General features: G+C 36.0%; 1 protein-coding gene across 5 annotated transcripts; it reads right to left on the bottom strand.

Moving 5' to 3' along the window:
- Positions 1 to 643: 643 nt before the first annotated feature.
- fyb1b (FYN binding protein 1 b) lies at positions 644 to 17,491 on the bottom strand. 5 transcript variants are annotated; one of them, XM_039688079.2, is made up of 19 exons: positions 17,337 to 17,491; positions 8,316 to 9,258; positions 7,205 to 7,316; positions 7,043 to 7,095; positions 5,455 to 5,468; positions 5,322 to 5,368; positions 5,097 to 5,199; positions 4,803 to 4,962; positions 4,555 to 4,681; positions 3,503 to 3,522; positions 3,319 to 3,388; positions 3,090 to 3,185; positions 2,680 to 2,720; positions 2,527 to 2,587; positions 1,712 to 1,811; positions 1,453 to 1,606; positions 1,329 to 1,362; positions 1,206 to 1,234; positions 644 to 1,092 (listed from the first exon to the last, which is right to left on the bottom strand). In XM_039688079.2, the coding sequence occupies exons 1-19, from the start codon at positions 17,337 to 17,339 to the stop codon at positions 1,070 to 1,072; spliced, it is 2,190 nt and encodes a 729-aa protein (XP_039544013.2). In that variant the 5' UTR covers positions 17,340 to 17,491; the 3' UTR covers positions 644 to 1,069. The 5 variants fall into 5 exon arrangements, 4 of the variants coding, with proteins under 4 accessions (XP_039544013.2, XP_039544011.2, XP_039544012.2 ...); XM_039688077.2 differs by lacking the exon at positions 17,337 to 17,491 and adding an exon at positions 10,733 to 10,832; XM_039688078.2 differs by lacking the exon at positions 17,337 to 17,491 and adding an exon at positions 10,733 to 10,832 and having other exon boundaries at positions 3,090 to 3,182.
- Positions 17,492 to 17,839: the final 348 nt, after the last annotated feature.

The following is a 17,839-nucleotide window of genomic DNA, read 5'->3' as shown; positions in this document are numbered from 1 at the left end:
GGAAACAACACTGTCCAATAATGATACTAACGTTTTCAAATAATGTGAAAAATATTTCTCTTTATTTGTGTTCCGTGGAAAATCTCATTCGACGAATCTGTTGCATCTGCTGGAAAGTCAGGTAAAATTACTTCCGTGAACGCGCATATCCCCAGTTAACACGATTTACATTTTACAGCTACAAGAGGGTGAAGATGATACTTAAAACAACGTATTCTTGGTACATACACCAATATTGGTTATATTCTGGCCGAGGGATGATCTACCAGTGTGAAATTACATAATATCAGCTAAAACAAAACAAAACAAAACAATATGCCGTCCAACAAAGAGTTGAGAGAGTTGTTGTTGTTGTTTTTACCATATCGCATCAAAATTAAACGGACAACACGGACCTCCCTGACTGAATTAAGTCTATCTATACCTTTTGTTTGACAGACATTCACCTGATTGTCTGATGAGACCTGGACAAAGTATGTAAAACAGTAAACCAAACAGTGCGAAGGTATGATATAGGCCAGGAATTGTCTTGGGTCTTTGAGGCCACTGTCCTGAAGAGCGTTTTTCTGTTCTACATCAACCACTTGAACAAATGTATTGAATAAATGAATGCAATTAACATGTTGAATTTAAAAGTCAAGCAAATGTTTAGGCCTTCATTTATTAGCATGCTATGAAAACAGTTCAGTCTTTTGCTGTAATATTTACAAAAAAGCACAAGTAAATGAGAAAATTAAGACCAGTTACAAAATACTGCATTTCACCCAGCAACATGATTACAGTGATGAATTATTAATGTGTCTTAGAACTCATGACAGGAAAAAGAAAGTGAAAATCTCTGGAGAACTCTATTTTTGGTGGCCAATCTGGACAAGAAGCCATTTATTTTTTTACTGAGTCAAGGTAACTCTAATTTTATAATGGAACTAGACTGTTTATTCCAACAGAAAAAAGTGAACTCCAAATGATTTTGTCCATATAGCCAAATAAATACACTTAACAACCAAGAAGACAAATAGGGCCAGAAATTATGAGCTGCAGAAGATGAGATGATGATGGTGTGAGATCTTCAGTCGTTGTCATAGATGCAGTCTGTAATGATTGATAAGTCTCTTTAATTGATATTGTCTAAATCACATTTGCTATGGAATAACTGCATTTTAATATTTGCATGTAATGTTCAGGTGCATGTATTTAATACATACCATCTCCAATATCATCATAGACCTCTTCACTGTGTAAACAAAATATAAAATTTTAGTTCATACATCAATAAAACATTTGCAAAAAAAAAAAAAAAAAAAAAACTTTGACAAAATGTAACTTACTCTTGTTGGATGTTGCTCACTGAGACATATCCAACTGAAAGTCAATTTTACAATTTCATCATTATACTGCCATTGCTTGTCTTATAGATTAATCTCATCTGGAGTCACAATTAATGTCACTTACATTTGCCCTCCTTGTTCCTACAGATGAATTTGTCAGGGTCAGATTGGCTGATGACGTCCACCGTCTCCCCAGCCTGTACAGCCAGCTCTTTCCCACTGCCCTTTTTACTGGTGGCAATTGTTGCTTGATGAAGTACCTGAATCTCACCATCGTACTGGTAAATACCAAATTGTTTGCTTAATTAATTCAATGAAGAAAGCACTCTTATGTGAACTTAGCATTGTGTCATACAGTATGCCCAAAGTTATCTCATACGCACCTTAAACTTCTTTCTGAATTCCTTTTCTTCTTTCTCAAACTTCTTTTGTTTTTTTGGGTCCTCATGAACTTTGGTCACCTTAGATTTCCTTTGAAGAAGGCTGCAAAATATCATTATCATCAAGACATAAATTGAAATATGCTAATATATAGCATGTGGCATCATGTTGTTTTACAACATTAATAGCAAAGCACTTAAAGGAGTAATTCCATAAAGTTTCATTCCATACTGTAATGGACTTTACTGGTAACCAAACGGTTCAAGGTCCAGAAGACAGTTTCAGTGCAAACTGTTCAAAGGGCTTTAAATGATTCTAGACGATGTATAAGGGTCTTATCAAGGGAAACAATCGCTCATTTAAAAAAAACAACAACAAAGTTTAAGTTTTATAAGCTCAAATGGTCACCTTGCTCTGTTCTGATGACTCTCCTGTTCGAACTCATTAATCAAAATGAACGAACCTTTTCCCGAGTCAATTCGTCCATTTCGTTCGTTGAATGAACCAAATGACACGAAAAAAGATTCGTTAAATGAGCGATGGTTTCACTTGATAAGACCCTTATTCATTGTCTGAAGGCATTTTCAACAGTTTGCAGTTTGTACTGAAACTGGCTTTTGGACCTTAAAACCGTTTGGTGCCCAGTAAAGTGCATTATATGGAGAAAAATCCTGGAATGTTTTCATCAAAAACCTTAATTTCTTTTCGACTGAAGAAAGAATGATATGGATATCTTGGATGACATGTGGTGAGTAAATTATCAGCAAAAGTTTTTTTTAAAAAAGTGAACGACTCCTTTAAGGTAACATCTGTTTACCTGCTAGGTGATGGAGCGGAAGGGAATGAATCAACATCATCGTATATGTCTTGGGAAATGTCTGTAATGTAAAGACATTTGAAGATGAAACATAGAGTTGCTTTGAAAGTTACAGTTACTTTAAGTGTTATATAGGACTAAAATAATTTTTACCTTTATTTCCTTCAGGTGTAAATTGTGGAGGTGGAGGAATGCTGAAAAAGAAGTATATAACTATGATAATTTTATGGGCAGAAGCCAATTAACAGACTTAATTTGGAGTTAATATTGTTTTCTGTAGATAAAAGCAAAATCGAGGGAGGTTGAAGTCTTGGGGAAAGAAGATTAGTGAATCATTCATATCCAGAAATGTTATGGTTAGAAAATATTAGAAAAGCATTAAAAACAGGAGGCTCAGAAGACATTAACTTGAAGGCACTATTTGATGTTTATGCTCAGATTGGATTGATTGTGAAAGGAAAAATTAATCAATTTACAATTGCAATATGCAATTGTGATTGGTAAGGATTGAAAATGTAGAAAAGTAACATTGACTGATTCCAGCTTACTAATGTAAAAATTACTCATTATTGTGAACTTGGCTTTTTCTCCGTTCAACCGAACTTTTGAGCATGTCCAAGAAGTTGCGTGATTTAAAGAGTGGCCTGGGATCTCCACTGCTATGGTTTCAGTGGAATGCAGTGTGGGAATACAGGCACACACGTAAACAAAGTATGGAAATCTTATATTATTATAATACATTATTATAATATTACTTTACATTGCAAATATATATGTATATTTTGCTCTTACCTGATTGGATTAGGATTGGGATCAGGTATATCATCATATACATCATCATCTGGTGGTGGAGGTAAAACAACTATACACAGCAGAGGGCAGACTTGTTTAAGTCATCTGTTATTACAGTTACAGTTTTAAACCTAGACCTTACAGTCAATTAGTCGGAAAAAATATTGATTATATTAAAACTTACCCCGCTGCCCATTCATTTTCCTGAAATATGAAAGAGATATCAATTCTCACATTAATGAGAACAGCAGTATTTGCTGTGCAGGTTTTAACTAAAGGAGTCGTTCACTTTAAAAAAAAAAAAACTTTTGCTGATAATTTACTCACCCCCATGTCATCCAAGATATCCATGTCATTCTTTCTTCAGTCGAAAAGAAATTAAGGTTTTTGATGAAAACATTTCAGGATTTTTCTCCATATAATGGACTTCAATGGGAACCAAACGGTTCAAGGTCCAAAAGACAGTTTCAGTGCAAACTGCAAACTACTCAAAGGGCTTTAAACGATTCCAGACGATGAATAAGGGTCTGATCAAGTGAAACGCTCATGTAAAAAAAAACTGCAAAGTTTAAGTTTTATAAGCTCAAATGGTCGCCTTGCTCTGTACTGTGATGCGCGTTTGTGACTCTCCTATTCAGACTCGTTCATCAAAATGAATTAATCTTTTCCAGAGTCAACTCGTTCATTTGGTTCGTTGAATGAACCAAATGACATGAAAAAATATTCGTTCATTTTGATAAACGAGATTGAACAGGTGAGTGAGTCACGAACGCGCATCACAGAACAGAGCAAGGCGACCATTTGAGCTTATAAAACTTAAACTTTGTTAAATTTTTTTTTTAAATGAGCGATCGTTTCGGTTGTTAAGACCCTTATTCATCGTCTGAAATCGTTTAAAGCCCTTTGAACAGTTTGCAGTTTGGTTCCCATTGAAGTCCATTATATGGAGAAAAATCCTGGAATGTTTTCATCGAAAAACTTAATTTCTTTTCGACTGAAGAAAGAATGACATGGATATCTTGGATGACATGGGGGTGAGTATATTATCAGCAAATGTTTTTTATTTAAAAAAAAGTGAACTACTCTTTTAAACTTTGTTGACTGTTTCTGGACTAGATACTATAGTGTTTAATGTCCAGTTGCAGATTTTTCGCATCTTCCTAATATTAATTATTAGGGAAAATCTGTGGAATTCTACAGAATGAATTTTTGTTTTTAAGTGTTACAGATTCTTACCCTTGATCGTCCATCGATTCCACGTCATCGTACACCTCCTCATTTTCCAAGTTATGAGGAAAAGACATGCCTTGATTCCTCAAGATGCAGAAGTCGATCTCAACCATTTCCGTTTTAACATATCCGACTGAAATATAGAGAAATAAGTACATATGTGTCTTTTCTCAGTGATGTTTTGACAAAGTACTCATGTGAGGTGATCAACGACCAGTTCCTGTTGTCAAACTCTTTATAGTGTGAACTCTTACATGATCCATCTTGACCTCGGCCCAGCCATTTACCCTCTGGGTTGTCAGTGATTCGAATAATATCAATTGACTCGCCCTTCTTTATAGAGAGTTCATTTTTCCCACCCTTGCAGTCGGCTTTAGCTTTTACTTGATGAATAGCCTGCAGGGGTCCTGTTATCTGTGGAAATAACAAATCAGAAAAAAAAAAACTTTATAATCCTCATGATCCAGTAAAGTAAATCTCAATAACTGGTTGGTATTCAATTCTACATATATGCTTTGCAAAAAAAAAATAAAAAAATCCAATCTTACTTTAAACTTCTTAATTGCTTCTTTCTCCTTTTTCTCACGGTCTTTCTGATTTTTAATGTCTTTGTCTTGCTTCTTTTGAGGCTGACTCGTCTCTGCAGCCGACCTGTGATATAGCAGACCATACACCATGTATTAGCCAAAAACACAAGTAAACAATTTCATTCTGTTCCAGGTAACCGCTCTGTATCACAGACAGTGGCTGCAATAGAGCTTAAAACATCTTACCGACTGTCATCGAGATCCTCATATATCTCACCGTCACTTTCACCTCCCTAAAAAAGGTAAGACATGAGATACTGCACAAACAAACATTTAGTGTACCTTCCAGGTATCTGTATGCCTTCGCTAAGATTCTTACCTCGTTTGTCTGGCCTGTAGTGATAAAATGTGAAAAGATATTGTAAAGATATTGTATTGTACCATTTATTATTGTAATTATTTATAAGTCGTTTTTAAGATATATATAAACACTTTTATTCAGCAAGGATGCATGTGACAGTAAAGTCATTTTTAATGTTACAAAAGATTTATATTTCAAATGCAGTTCAAAACTGTTAAGAACTTTCTGTTTATCACATAATCCTGAAAAAAAAGATTGGTTGGATATCTTGGTTTTCACAAAAGTATTAAGCATGACTGTTTTTAGCATTGATAATAATAAGAAATGTGTATAGGGATAAATAACATTTGTAAATGTATTAAAAGTAGGGCTGTGCAAAAATTAATTGCGATTAATCGCATCCAAAATAAAAGTCTGTGTACATAATATATTTGTGTGTGCTGTATATAATAATTTTGTATATATAAATACACACACATGCATTTATAAATTTAAGAAAATGTGTTATTCATATATAAAATATTTATATTTATATAATATAGATTTTGTATTTATATATATATATATATATATATACAGAATTTAAGCGCAAATAATTCTTAAATATATACATGCATGCATATGTATTTATATATACAAAATAATTACTGTGGTATGAATAAGTTTTGGCACCCATGCTAAAGTTGCCTAAAAAGAGGAATAAAAAATCATCTTTTGGATATTGATCTTAATGCCTTAATTAGAAAAATGAGGAAAACTCCAACCTTTAAGGACACACATTTTCTTTGTGAATGAATAATGTATCATAAATAAATAAATGTTTTTCCTTAAAATACAGGGTGCATAAGTCAGGGCACCCCTATGTTAAATTCCCATAGAGTCAGGCAGATTTTTATTTTTAAAAGCCAGTTATTTCATGGATCCAGGATAATATGCATCCTGGTAAAGTTCCCTTGGCCTTTGGAATTAAAATATCCCCACATCATCACACACCTTCCACCACACCTAGAGATTGGCATGGGGTACTTTAAGATCATCTTTCAATGCAAATCAAACCAGCTATTAGGCTAACTGAAGTAAAACCATGCCAATCTCTAGACTTTTATTTTGGATGCAATTAATCGCAATTAATTTTTGCACAGCTCTAATTAAAAGATTTAAAAGATAAAGAAAACATGACAGTTTTTACTGTATTTTTGAACAAAAGCCTATGTGAGCACACAAGGCTACTTTCAAAAATGAAAAGTAGCCTCTATTGAAAATATGTCTGTATTCATTAGGGCTGTCAAACGATTAATCGCGACTAATCGCATCCAAAATAAAAGTTTCTGTGTATAATTATTTTATATATATATAAATACACACACATGCTTGTATATATTTAAGAAATATTTTCATCTATACACTGTATATAGATTAATATATAATTTATATGATATGTAAATATAAATATTTTATATATAAATACTTTTTTTTAACTATTTCACAAACTATTTTGGATGTGATTAATTGCGATTGATTGTTTGAAAGCCCTAGTATTCATAAATATACACTAGCTATTGGCTCTAAATGTACTCCTATTCAACAACGTAAAGGTAGCTCTTACCCCTAGATGACTCTCTTAAGCTTTCCACGTCATCATAATTCTCATCTTGAATTCTGCGGACAAAAATAAGGGTGTGAATTATCATCACATTCACATTAAAGAAATTGTCATTACCTGAATAATTCAGTCACAGTACTAAGAGTAGCATTTCTTGGTACTCACAAAGGTCCTGAAGGTCGTGGGGGCAGGCTGGGAGGTAAGGGTTGAGAGGGCAGTGGTGGAGGTGCGTGACTACTGGGGTGAGAGGTGGGTGGAGGAGGGGGAGGTACAGGGCCTGGAAGAAATAGTTAACCTTATAACCAGCTTTTATCTTAAATGAGCAGTTTACCCAAATTGTCAATTTTGTCATGATTTACTCACACTCGTGTCTTTTCTTACCTGTATAACTTTCTTAGTTTTGCAGAGCACAAAAGGCGAACTGATTAACGTGAAAACAGTTCAAACACTATACAGATATCTAGTTTAAATCTACATATCTAGTTTATGTGATCTACAAAAGAACCCCCCCCCCCCCACACACACACACACACACAGAGCAAAGTTTTAACCATAATAAAATAATCTGATCTTTTCATATGGCGCTCAAGAGCAAAACCTAATCATACACAGGATCTCACCATTCTCACAAGTTAAAAATGAAAGCTATCTCAAAAACTATGTTCCCATTTTAAAACCATGTTCCCTTTTTTTTTTTTTTACTGACTTCAGCTCTCAAATGAAAAGAGAAACTCAAACAAGGAAGTTAGCTCAGCGCATGCAGGAAATCTTGAATTTCCAATATGTTGTTATTGCTCTCTAACACAAGATACACCTGTACGTTCATTGCATGATAGCACCTCAGACGCCGATTCACATTCTGTGCTGTAATAGTGTATTAAAGAGCAAAGACAAGCATGATCCAATGTGTCAAAGTGCATAAATTAGCAGCATCTAACTTTTCGATATAGTCATGTGATGTTCCTCATTCGGATATGAATTACTGACTAAGATATGCATCTACATAGTCTCGCATTTTTATCACTTTAGGGTGCGTGTTTTATTGTGCATGCTTGTTAACTGTCTCGGGGGAAAGCAGAGCAGTGACAAGTAAAACCACGGAAACCACTTTGACCCAAAGTATACTCTACGGTGCTTATGAGCAGTGGCTGCTTTGCATACTAAGTTTTTGTGGCTTTGATATGACTGGTGAAGTGCATTTTGCCTATTGTTTTGTTACATCAGATTCTTCTGTACAAAAAGCGTGTGCAGTTTGTTCAAGGTGGGCAGTACTCACTGTCTGTTGCAGCCTCTGAGCCCTTTTTGTACTTCTCAAGGTTGACATTGGGAGGTCTGTTGGGTTTGGCAGGAGCGCTGCCCAGGGCATAGCTATTGGTTAAAGGTTTCTTCTTGGGGGCTGAAGGGTCATTGTTCACTGTTTGTGTAGGAGGCCCGGATGGTTTCCTTGGAAAGTTGGGTTTTTGAGGCGCTGCAGGCTTTGCGACTGACTCATTAGCACTTGGTGCTTTAGCACCCTCTTTAACAACTTCCTCTAGTTTGTTGAAGCTATTTTTAATACAGAAACTTGTTGGTTTCTGATTAGATACTGAGGAAGGTCTTGCAGGCTCCATAGTGCTACTTTCCTCTGGCTGCTGGCGCAACAACGCCATGGTGCTTTTCGGTTTGGGTGCTAATGGCATTTTTGGGTGGGTGGGATTAGAGCTAGAGTTATCCTCAGCTTTTGGGATATCTTTGACCCAGGGTGGTTTTACCGTAGTAGCCAGTGGCTTTGGACTTATCACCTTTGAATCGTTCACCATGATGCTTGAAGGAAGCTTCTGTAGTGGTACTTTTGGGAATGGGGTCTTTGAAGTCTCAGAATCCTGGCACAAGTCTGGTGGTTTAGGTTTAACGGGAACTTTAAAGTTGACCCTGTTGTTCTCTTGTGTGTTTTCAAACCTAGTCCCGAAAGCTTTTGGCTTCGGAGGATCATGCATGTCTGGAGCGCTTCTAGCTGTGTTGACTGTGCTCTTTACAAAGTTTGGTTTGGGGGCAGTTGAGGTAGTAGTAGGTCCACCGGAGAGGCTAGTTTCGAGAATAGGCTTCTTAGCAGGCACCGCTGGGCCTGAAGACAATGTGGGCTGGACAGGCATTTTTGGACGAACACCTGGAGTCCCCTCCGTAGATGCACCTCCTGTTTGGAAACGAGCCCTGATGGCTTTCACATCTGACTTGTTGTCCTGCAAGCATAGATTGACAATCAAAATTTAAGGAACAGAGACAAACCTAGGTACAGTGTACACATCCGTATTTGTGCTCTTGTCAGTTTGTTTAAGCTTTTATCTGTGAGTGTTATTGTATGCATCATAGTCTACATTACATTAAAATTTTTGCAAATCCAAAGTATCCAAAGTGACTTGCATTACATTAAGCATTTTTTTTCAGTTCACACATTTCCTGGGAATCATACCTATGCTTTCCTTGCTCTGTAAAAAGTATTGTAAAAGCAAAGTAAGTATTTAAAAGCAAAACACAACAAAAAAGCAGTGCCACCATAAGCATTGAGCATTAGGCCTCTTTACTAGGCCAAAATTATACTTCATCTTGTAGTTTTCTTGGTTTGACCACTAGTGTCACTTGGTTTGACCATCAGCGTGCAACTTAATTGCAATTGCATGGTTCAGTTAGGTGCCGCTGTTTGGTAAAACTTAGGGATGCAAACATATTGGGCCGATACCAATAATCAATAATTCTTAATGTTTGAAAGCCGATAACCGATATATCGGCCAAAAAAATCGAAATCCAAATTTTTATGTAATTTATGAGAGCCTGATTTCAAAAACTAAAGGACATTTAATTTCCCAAGGACACAATTATAATGTCTTCGTTATTATTTGATGTAGCCTATATGTCAGAGTCAGACTTGTGCTTCACATGTTTCTGTAACTATATTTTCCTTTTTTGAAGGAATTCAATCATATTTCAAGCAATCCAAAAAGCATCAAGGTGAACAATGCACATCTGAAGTGTCTCAGTTGAAGGAAACAATCCATTATTTATCAGTTATATTATTATTAAAAATGATCATGTATCGGCCAATACCGATATAGTGATCGATATATCGGGCATCGCATGTAAAACTCTTTCAGGGTTTTCCTTCCCATAGGCCTCTAAAACTAAGCAACTATGAAAAAGGAATAAGTTTAGAGTTAATTTGGCAGACAGACACAGGCTTTAATATTTCTTAAAAACCTCTGAAAATAAAGAAACATGTATCATAACTCTTTTATCCTTTTATCTTGCTCATTTTGTTCAGTGACATGCATGCCTAAGGTTGCCATCTTTTGTTAAAGTAAATTAAGTTAATTCAGGAAATTTGATTAATACTATTAAGAAATACTACAAACTTGACATCAAAGCAGCATACAACACTAAAACTCATACTTTTAATGTCTATCCAACTTAAATGTGTATTCAATGTACATTTTTTAAATTAGGGTTAGGGTTATGTAGTCTGTCTTGTATATATATTGTAGTCTACTACAATTCTATTGTAGTCTTCTGTTGTATTGAACTGCCCGTAAAAGATTTATCAAATTTATGTTCAATACCATAAATGAATCACCTGAACACTCTGTCTAATAAATTGAGTATAGAACACATAAACAGCAGAGATGTTTTACATTAAAATAAATATCTATAAAATATTTTTACCTCTGATTTGGCGTCTCCATTACAATTTAGCACAGTTGATTTTTCCATCAGAGCTGTTTGTAGTCAACTGCACTACACCAGAGAGTTTCTGAGATCACACAGGAACTGTCATACCAAGCATTTGTCATACCAAACTGGCAGGAAGTCACTACGACCACTACTACAGCACTTATATACAGAAGAATGAATAGAAAAGGCTAACAGTATATGTCACAGATCACAGTGAAATGCATTTCTTTCACATATAAAATTTTGTAAAATAAAACTAAAATAACAATGAAATAGCTTTAGCTTTTAAAGCTGGCTTGTCAGTTGCTCGTCATTCAAATCTTGCGGAATTGGATGCAAATATCTTTCTGGAAAAAAAAACCTGTCAGTTATTTGCCCATGTTGTATCCCCAGTGTAAATTCGAGCTGATTTACCCAGATATCTCAAAGCTGTGGACTACACCTCTTTGTTTTCACAGAAAAATTAAGTTCTACCCTTTTGTGATAACGTGTCTATACATCAGAGACTCTGGGCGACGTGTGTGACGCACCCTTGGTTACAAGCATTTGAATCAGGACAGACCTCTCACCAGGAAGAGCTGATAAGCTTTGGACAAGTTTTTAATGAGACAGGCCTGACCCAGAGTTACACACTGAGCTGTTTGCTTCACTGAGCGAAAAAGAGAAACTGTTAGACACAGGAACTGACATTGACCAACCAATTACAATATCACTACGCTCTTGACAAACAACAGCAGTGTAGACATTTTTTTAAAAACCACATACAGAACTTTAAATGGACATTTTAGGCCATGTCTTGTGTAAAGATATCCTGATTAATTTATGGTAAACAAGAGATGATGTTTCTGGTATTACAGGATACCTATATCCTGTATATTTTTCAGGATTAAAACCTCTGCGGCACCCCGGCACATGATTCTAAAGTAATTAATGCTATAACTAAATAACAGAAAATGTAATAGAGAACATCCTAATAAATATTACTGATCACAAAAATTAGACCCGAAACTATTTAAAGCTGCAGTCCATAGCTTTTCCTCTTTGTCGCCATCTCTGTTCGAAATATACAATTGCAGTTATTCGCTGAATTATCAACTTTACGTGCAGTGCCTCAGCATGGCAGCGCAGAAGAATCCAATGTTTTGAGGAGAATGTGCGTCTGTCAGTCGCCGCGCTGGTGTGGATCGAGATTCTTCTTTAATCTTTATGTGTACAGATGTGACGTAATGACTCAATATCGCCTACTAGCCGAGACTCTTCTTTATGTGTACAGATGTGACGTAATGACTCAATATCGCCTACTAGCCGAGACTCTTCTTTATGTGTACAGATGTGACGTAATGACTCAATATCGCCTACTAGCTGAGACTCTTCTTTATGTGTACAGATGTGACGTAATGACTCAATATCGCCTCTTAGCCGAGACTCTTCTTTATGTGTACAGATGTGACGTAATGACTCAATATCGCCTACTAGCCGAGACTCTTCTTTATGTGTACAGATGTGACGTAATGACTCAATATCGCCTACTAGCCGAGACTCTTCTTTATGTGTACAGATGTGACGTAATGACTCAATATCGCCTACTAGCCGAGACTCTTCTTTATGTGTACAGATGTGACGTAATGACTCAATATCGCCTACTAGCCGAGACTCTTCTTTATGTGTACAGATGTGACGTAATGACTCAATATCGCCTACTAGCCGAGACTCTTCTTTATGTGTGCAGATGTGACGTAATGACTCAATATCGCCTACTAGCCGAGACTCTTCTTTATGTGTACAGATGTGGCGTAATGACTCAATATCGCCTACTAGCCGAGACTCTTCTTTATGTGTACAGATGTGACATAATGACTCAATATCGCCTACTAGGGGAGACTCTTCTTTATGTGTACAGATGTGACGTAATGACTCAATATCGCCTACTAGCCGAGACTCTTCTTTATGTGTACAGATGTGACGTAATGACTCAATATCGCCTACTAGCCGAGACTCTTCTTTATGTGTACAGATGTGACGTAATGACTCAATATAGTCTACTAGCCGAGACTCTTCTTTATGTGTACAGATGTGACATAATGACTCAATATAGCCTACTAGCCGAGACTCTTCTTTACGTGTACAGATGTGACATAATGACTCAATATAGTCTACTAGCCGAGACTCTTCTTTATGTGTACAGATGTGACGGTGACGTAATGACTCAATATCGCCTACTAGCCGAGACTCTTCTTTACGTGTACAGATGTGACATAATGACTCAATATAGTCTACTAGCCGAGACTCTTCTTTATGTGTACAGATGTGACGTAATGACTCAATATCGCCTACTAGCCGAGACTCTTCTTTATGTGTGCAGATGTGACGTAATGACTCAATATCGCCTACTAGCCGAGACTCTTCTTTATGTGTACAGATGTGGCGTAATGACTCAATATCGCCTACTAGCCGAGACTCTTCTTTATGTGTACAGATGTGACATAATGACTCAATATCGCCTACTAGGGGAGACTCTTCTTTATGTGTACAGATGTGACGTAATGACTCAATATCGCCTACTAGCCGAGACTCTTCTTTATGTGTACAGATGTGACGTAATGACTCAATATAGTCTACTAGCCGAGACTCTTCTTTATGTGTACAGATGTGACATAATGACTCAATATAGCCTACTAGCCGAGACTCTTCTTTACGTGTACAGATGTGACATAATGACTCAATATAGTCTACTAGCCGAGACTCTTCTTTATGTGTACAGATGTGACGGTGACGTAATGACTCAATATCGCCTACTAGCCGAGACTCTTCTTTACGTGTACAGATGTGACATAATGACTCAATATAGTCTACTAGCCGAGACTCTTCTTTACGTGTACAGATGTGACATAATGACTCAATATAGTCTACTAGCCGAGACTCTTCTTTACGTGTACAGATGTGACGGTGACGTAATGACTCAATATCGCCTACTAGCCGAGACTCTTCTTTATGTGTACAGATGTGACATAATGACTCAATATAGTCTACTAGCCGAGACTCTTCTTTACGTGTACAGATGTGACGTAATGACTCAATATCACCTACTAGCCGAGACTCTTCTTTATGTGTACAGATGTGACGGTGACGTAATGACTCAATATCGCCTACTAGCCGAGACTCTTCTTTATGTGTACAGATGTGACATAATGACTCAATATAGTCTACTAGCCGAGACTCTTCTTTACGTGTACAGATGTGACATAATGACTCAATATAGTCTACTAGCCGAGACTCTTCTTTATGTGTACAGATGTGACGGTGACGTAATGACTCAATATAGCCTACTAGCCGAGACTCTTCTTTACGTGTACAGATGTGACATAATGACTCAATATAGTCTACTAGCCGAGACTCTTCTTTATGTGTACAGATGTGACGGTGACGTAATGACTCAATATAGTCTACTAGCCGAGACTCTTCTTTACGTGTACAGATGTGACATAATGACTCAATATAGTCTACTAGCCGAGACTCTTCTTTATGTGTACAGATGTGACGGTGACGTAATGACTCAATATAGCCTACTAGTCGAGACTCTTCTTTATGTTTACAGATGTGACGTAATGACTCAATATAGCCTACTAGCCGAGACTCTTCTTTATGTGTACAGATGTGACGTAATGACTCAATATCGCCTACTAGCCGAGACTCTTCTTTATGTGTACAGATGTGACGAAATGACGCAAAGACATGCTCGGTGGATCCCACGGAAATCCACCAGTATCACTGGAATTAAAAACATTATTACAAGCTTACCATTTTGAATCGAGCTTTGGCAAGCAGATCGTTTTGAACACTGGATGCTTGTGTACTTTTTCAGAAATGTATTTTGGATAATTTTTAACCCCAAAAAGTTATGGACTGGAGCTTTAAAGAAAATTAATCACGTGTGATATGCCATGCAGAAATTCTGGAAATGTCCTTTTACTGTTTTCACTGTAAATTGTACAGTAATTTTTTTAAACAAAAATAGTTTGCTAAAACCTTACATTTGACCATAATTAACAGTAAAATTACATATAATATGATGTTCAAAAAGCTTATTGCCCTTGCTAAATGGTAAGGTAAATAGGTTAATCAGTTATTAGTTTTTTTGCATTTTACATTTTCAACATTTTCACTAATTTTATCTTTAAAAACACATAGCACACATAAATTTATTAGGTTTTAAAGATTAAAACAATAGATTACCTGTTCAAAATGTACAGATGTTGGGACTTTTCTCCGTTGACATGAGAGAGTGGAAAGTTCATGTTTTAGTGAACTCTGACCAGAAAATTCATATGGTAGGTTGACAACATAGATAATAATTATTCAACTTTGAAAGCTCCAGGATTTGTAGTTTTGTGAGAAAGGGGATTTGTTCGTATATTTTAACATTGTAAATGATTAAATATTATTTTTCCTTTTTTTAGTGTTTTTATTTTTTGTTTATAATGTTTTTTATTTTATAATTTTACTATTCGTTTTATCATGTTGCCTGTTCATTACAGGGTGGTGTAATTGTTTAGAATTTTTATTTTTATTGTTATGGTGTTTCTGATTAATTTGCTGGTTGAGCTTGTTAGAAACACCAACATACTATCCTCTGGGGACCAGAAAGTGTTAAAATATTTCATTTCTTGTTCATTACTGACCCAGTGTAATTATGCATGCTTAAATTATGATGTGACTGCTAACTTTCTAGTTGTAAACATTAGTAGAACAAGTAGATAGTTGATGTGATGAACTACACCTGTATCTACTCTCCAAGGACCAAAAAACCTTGAGACATTGTTTATTTGCAGATACCGCATGGATTGATAATTTCGTTTGTTATCTACTGCAGTGAGATCACACAAAAAGGGCATGTCTGTAATATCAGACAGCATGGCCTCAGGTTTAGTGCAACTGACATCAAACGGCTCTCATAAAAAAATCAGCTGCATGTGCTCAAATGACGTAAAGACCCAGAGTCAGATGTAAATGCAATTTACAGTATATGTGTCAAAATGTAAAAGTGTACAGTGTTTGTATAGGGTTTTAAAAGCACACCTGTATTCCTCTGGTTAATCTTGAATCTTGATATATTTCGAAGCATGATTTTGGAGAAAGTTTATTTTGTAATAAGTAACTAAACTTTTTTTCTCTTTATTCAAATAGCTTAATTATTGGGATAGTTCACCCCAAAAAATTGAAAAAAATTCGTTTACTCACCCTCAAGGTGTTCCAAACGTGTATGAATTTCTTTATGTGCAGCATAAAAGAAGATATTTTGAAGAATGGTGGTAACCAAACAGTTGTGGTACAACATTGAATTCCGTTGTATTTTTTCCCCCATACTAAGGAAGTCAATGGTGCCCCACAACCAACATTCTTCACAATATCTTATTTAACACTCCACATAAAGAATTTCATACACGTTGGAAACAACTTGAGGGTGAGTAGCTTAAATTATTACAGAATTCAAAATTCTCATTTTTGGGTGAAAAAAAAAAACCAAAAACCTAAAACTGTAAAATAAGCAGAAAGATATCTTCTAATGCATTCAGGTTATGCTTTAAAAAATGTGTCCTAATAGCTACAAAGAATACGGAATACATTTTTATTTATTATGGCTGTTACTATAACAACATGCAGCTGTACCTTTAAAGGCACCCGACATGCAAAGCAGCCTCACAAAAAGTCCATAGTTCTGTTATTTGTATGGATGATTTGTGTAACGTGTGTTTTGAATATGAGCCCTTGCGTGTATTAACACATGCTTAACAAAGAACCAATGGATGTCTGTGTGTGTATTTCTCAAACGGTTATGGTGAAGCTTAATGACCATGGGTAGGGAATTTGGGAGATCCCACTATGTGACTGTGATGCAATCTGAAACAGGTGTCCTACCGTAGTTTCACATTGATAATGTGGTATTAAGCTGAATCAAAATGGGTTGCTGTGACCACAAAGGGCAGAACCATATATAAATTTAAACCAGTTTGTGACAGTTTGTCTAGGTTTAAAAGAGCAGTTAATTGCCAGTATGGTACATCTGTTGAAAACCAGATGGCTGAAGAATTCATGAGAAACTCAAATGCGTTTAGACGAAGAGGAACTAAGTTTTGTTGGTGAAGCAAAAACGGGCCAAACATTACACAATCTTTTTTTTTTACACAAAAACACATGATAAAATCCCCTAACCATTCCCCAGATTAACTTTTTTTAAACGAGAAAAATGTGAAGTTGCTGTGAAATTTTGTTACAAAAGCAACATTTCATTTCATAGCAGTTTCGTGCATCTTATCTTTTATTGATGTCCAGCAAACAAAAGCCTATGATAATGGAAATGGCATGCACATTCTTAACCAATAGAAATATTTTACGTAAAAAGTCAAATAAGTTAATAAGTAGACAAACAGTATCAGATAAACGTAGTGTGCTATTTATCCACAGAAAAACTCTTACACCATCACAAATTCACCATCTGATTTCATACGATCAGTTTCTCTGTACTAATTTATCTGTCATAAAGTTACATTCCGGACATTACAATATGACAAGGGATGAAACCAGAAAGAACACTCACCATGGTTCGAGCCAAAAAAAGATCCTCTCTCAGATCTTCTCATGGACTTCTCAGTAGCTCTCGACCAGACTAATGAACGTGTTTCTGTTTGCTTCAGTTTATTTGTGACTGTAAATGCCTGCCCACTCCTGGCTACTTCCCCTATCTGCTGGCAGCCCGCTGCACTGTCATCACAGGAAGCTCTATCGCTCTCCTCATCAAATCTATTTGCCTATCCCATACTGCACAATTGCTCTTTCTATACTTGAATATGCTTCCCTGCTGTGCATGATGGAATTCATAAGAACACAGAAGCATGTCGCTATTTTTGTGTGCTTATTTTCTTTGACTTTGTTGAGAGTATTTTTTGTACATGTTAGTGTATTACGACAGCATCACATGAACATTTACATTTTGAAATATATTAAAATATGAAAATATTTTAGATGATTTTCTTGATGATTAACCGATTGTTAATCAAATGCAGTCTTGGTGAGCATAAGAAAACTCTCACCAACCTCACA

Source organism: Pimephales promelas, chromosome 19, assembly GCF_988280905.1.
Source record: "Pimephales promelas chromosome 19, fPimPro1.hap1.1, whole genome shotgun sequence".
Lineage (NCBI taxonomy): Eukaryota > Metazoa > Chordata > Actinopteri > Cypriniformes > Leuciscidae > Pimephales > Pimephales promelas.
This window is presented reverse-complemented; position numbering and strand designations above follow the sequence as displayed.

Bases quoted from the DNA above. Each gene is read 5' to 3' on its own strand.
- fyb1b (XM_039688077.2), bottom strand. From the start codon at position 10,780: ATGGAAAAATCAACTGTGCTAAATTGTAATGGAGACGCCAAATCAGAG. The intron at 7,317-8,315 runs GTGAGTACTGCC...TATTTCTTCCAG, and splicing joins CTCAGAGGCTGCAACAGACA to GCCCTGTACCTCCCCCTCCT. The intron at 7,096-7,204 runs GTGAGTACCAAG...TTTTGTCCGCAG, and splicing joins CCACGACCTTCAGGACCTTT to AATTCAAGATGAGAATTATG.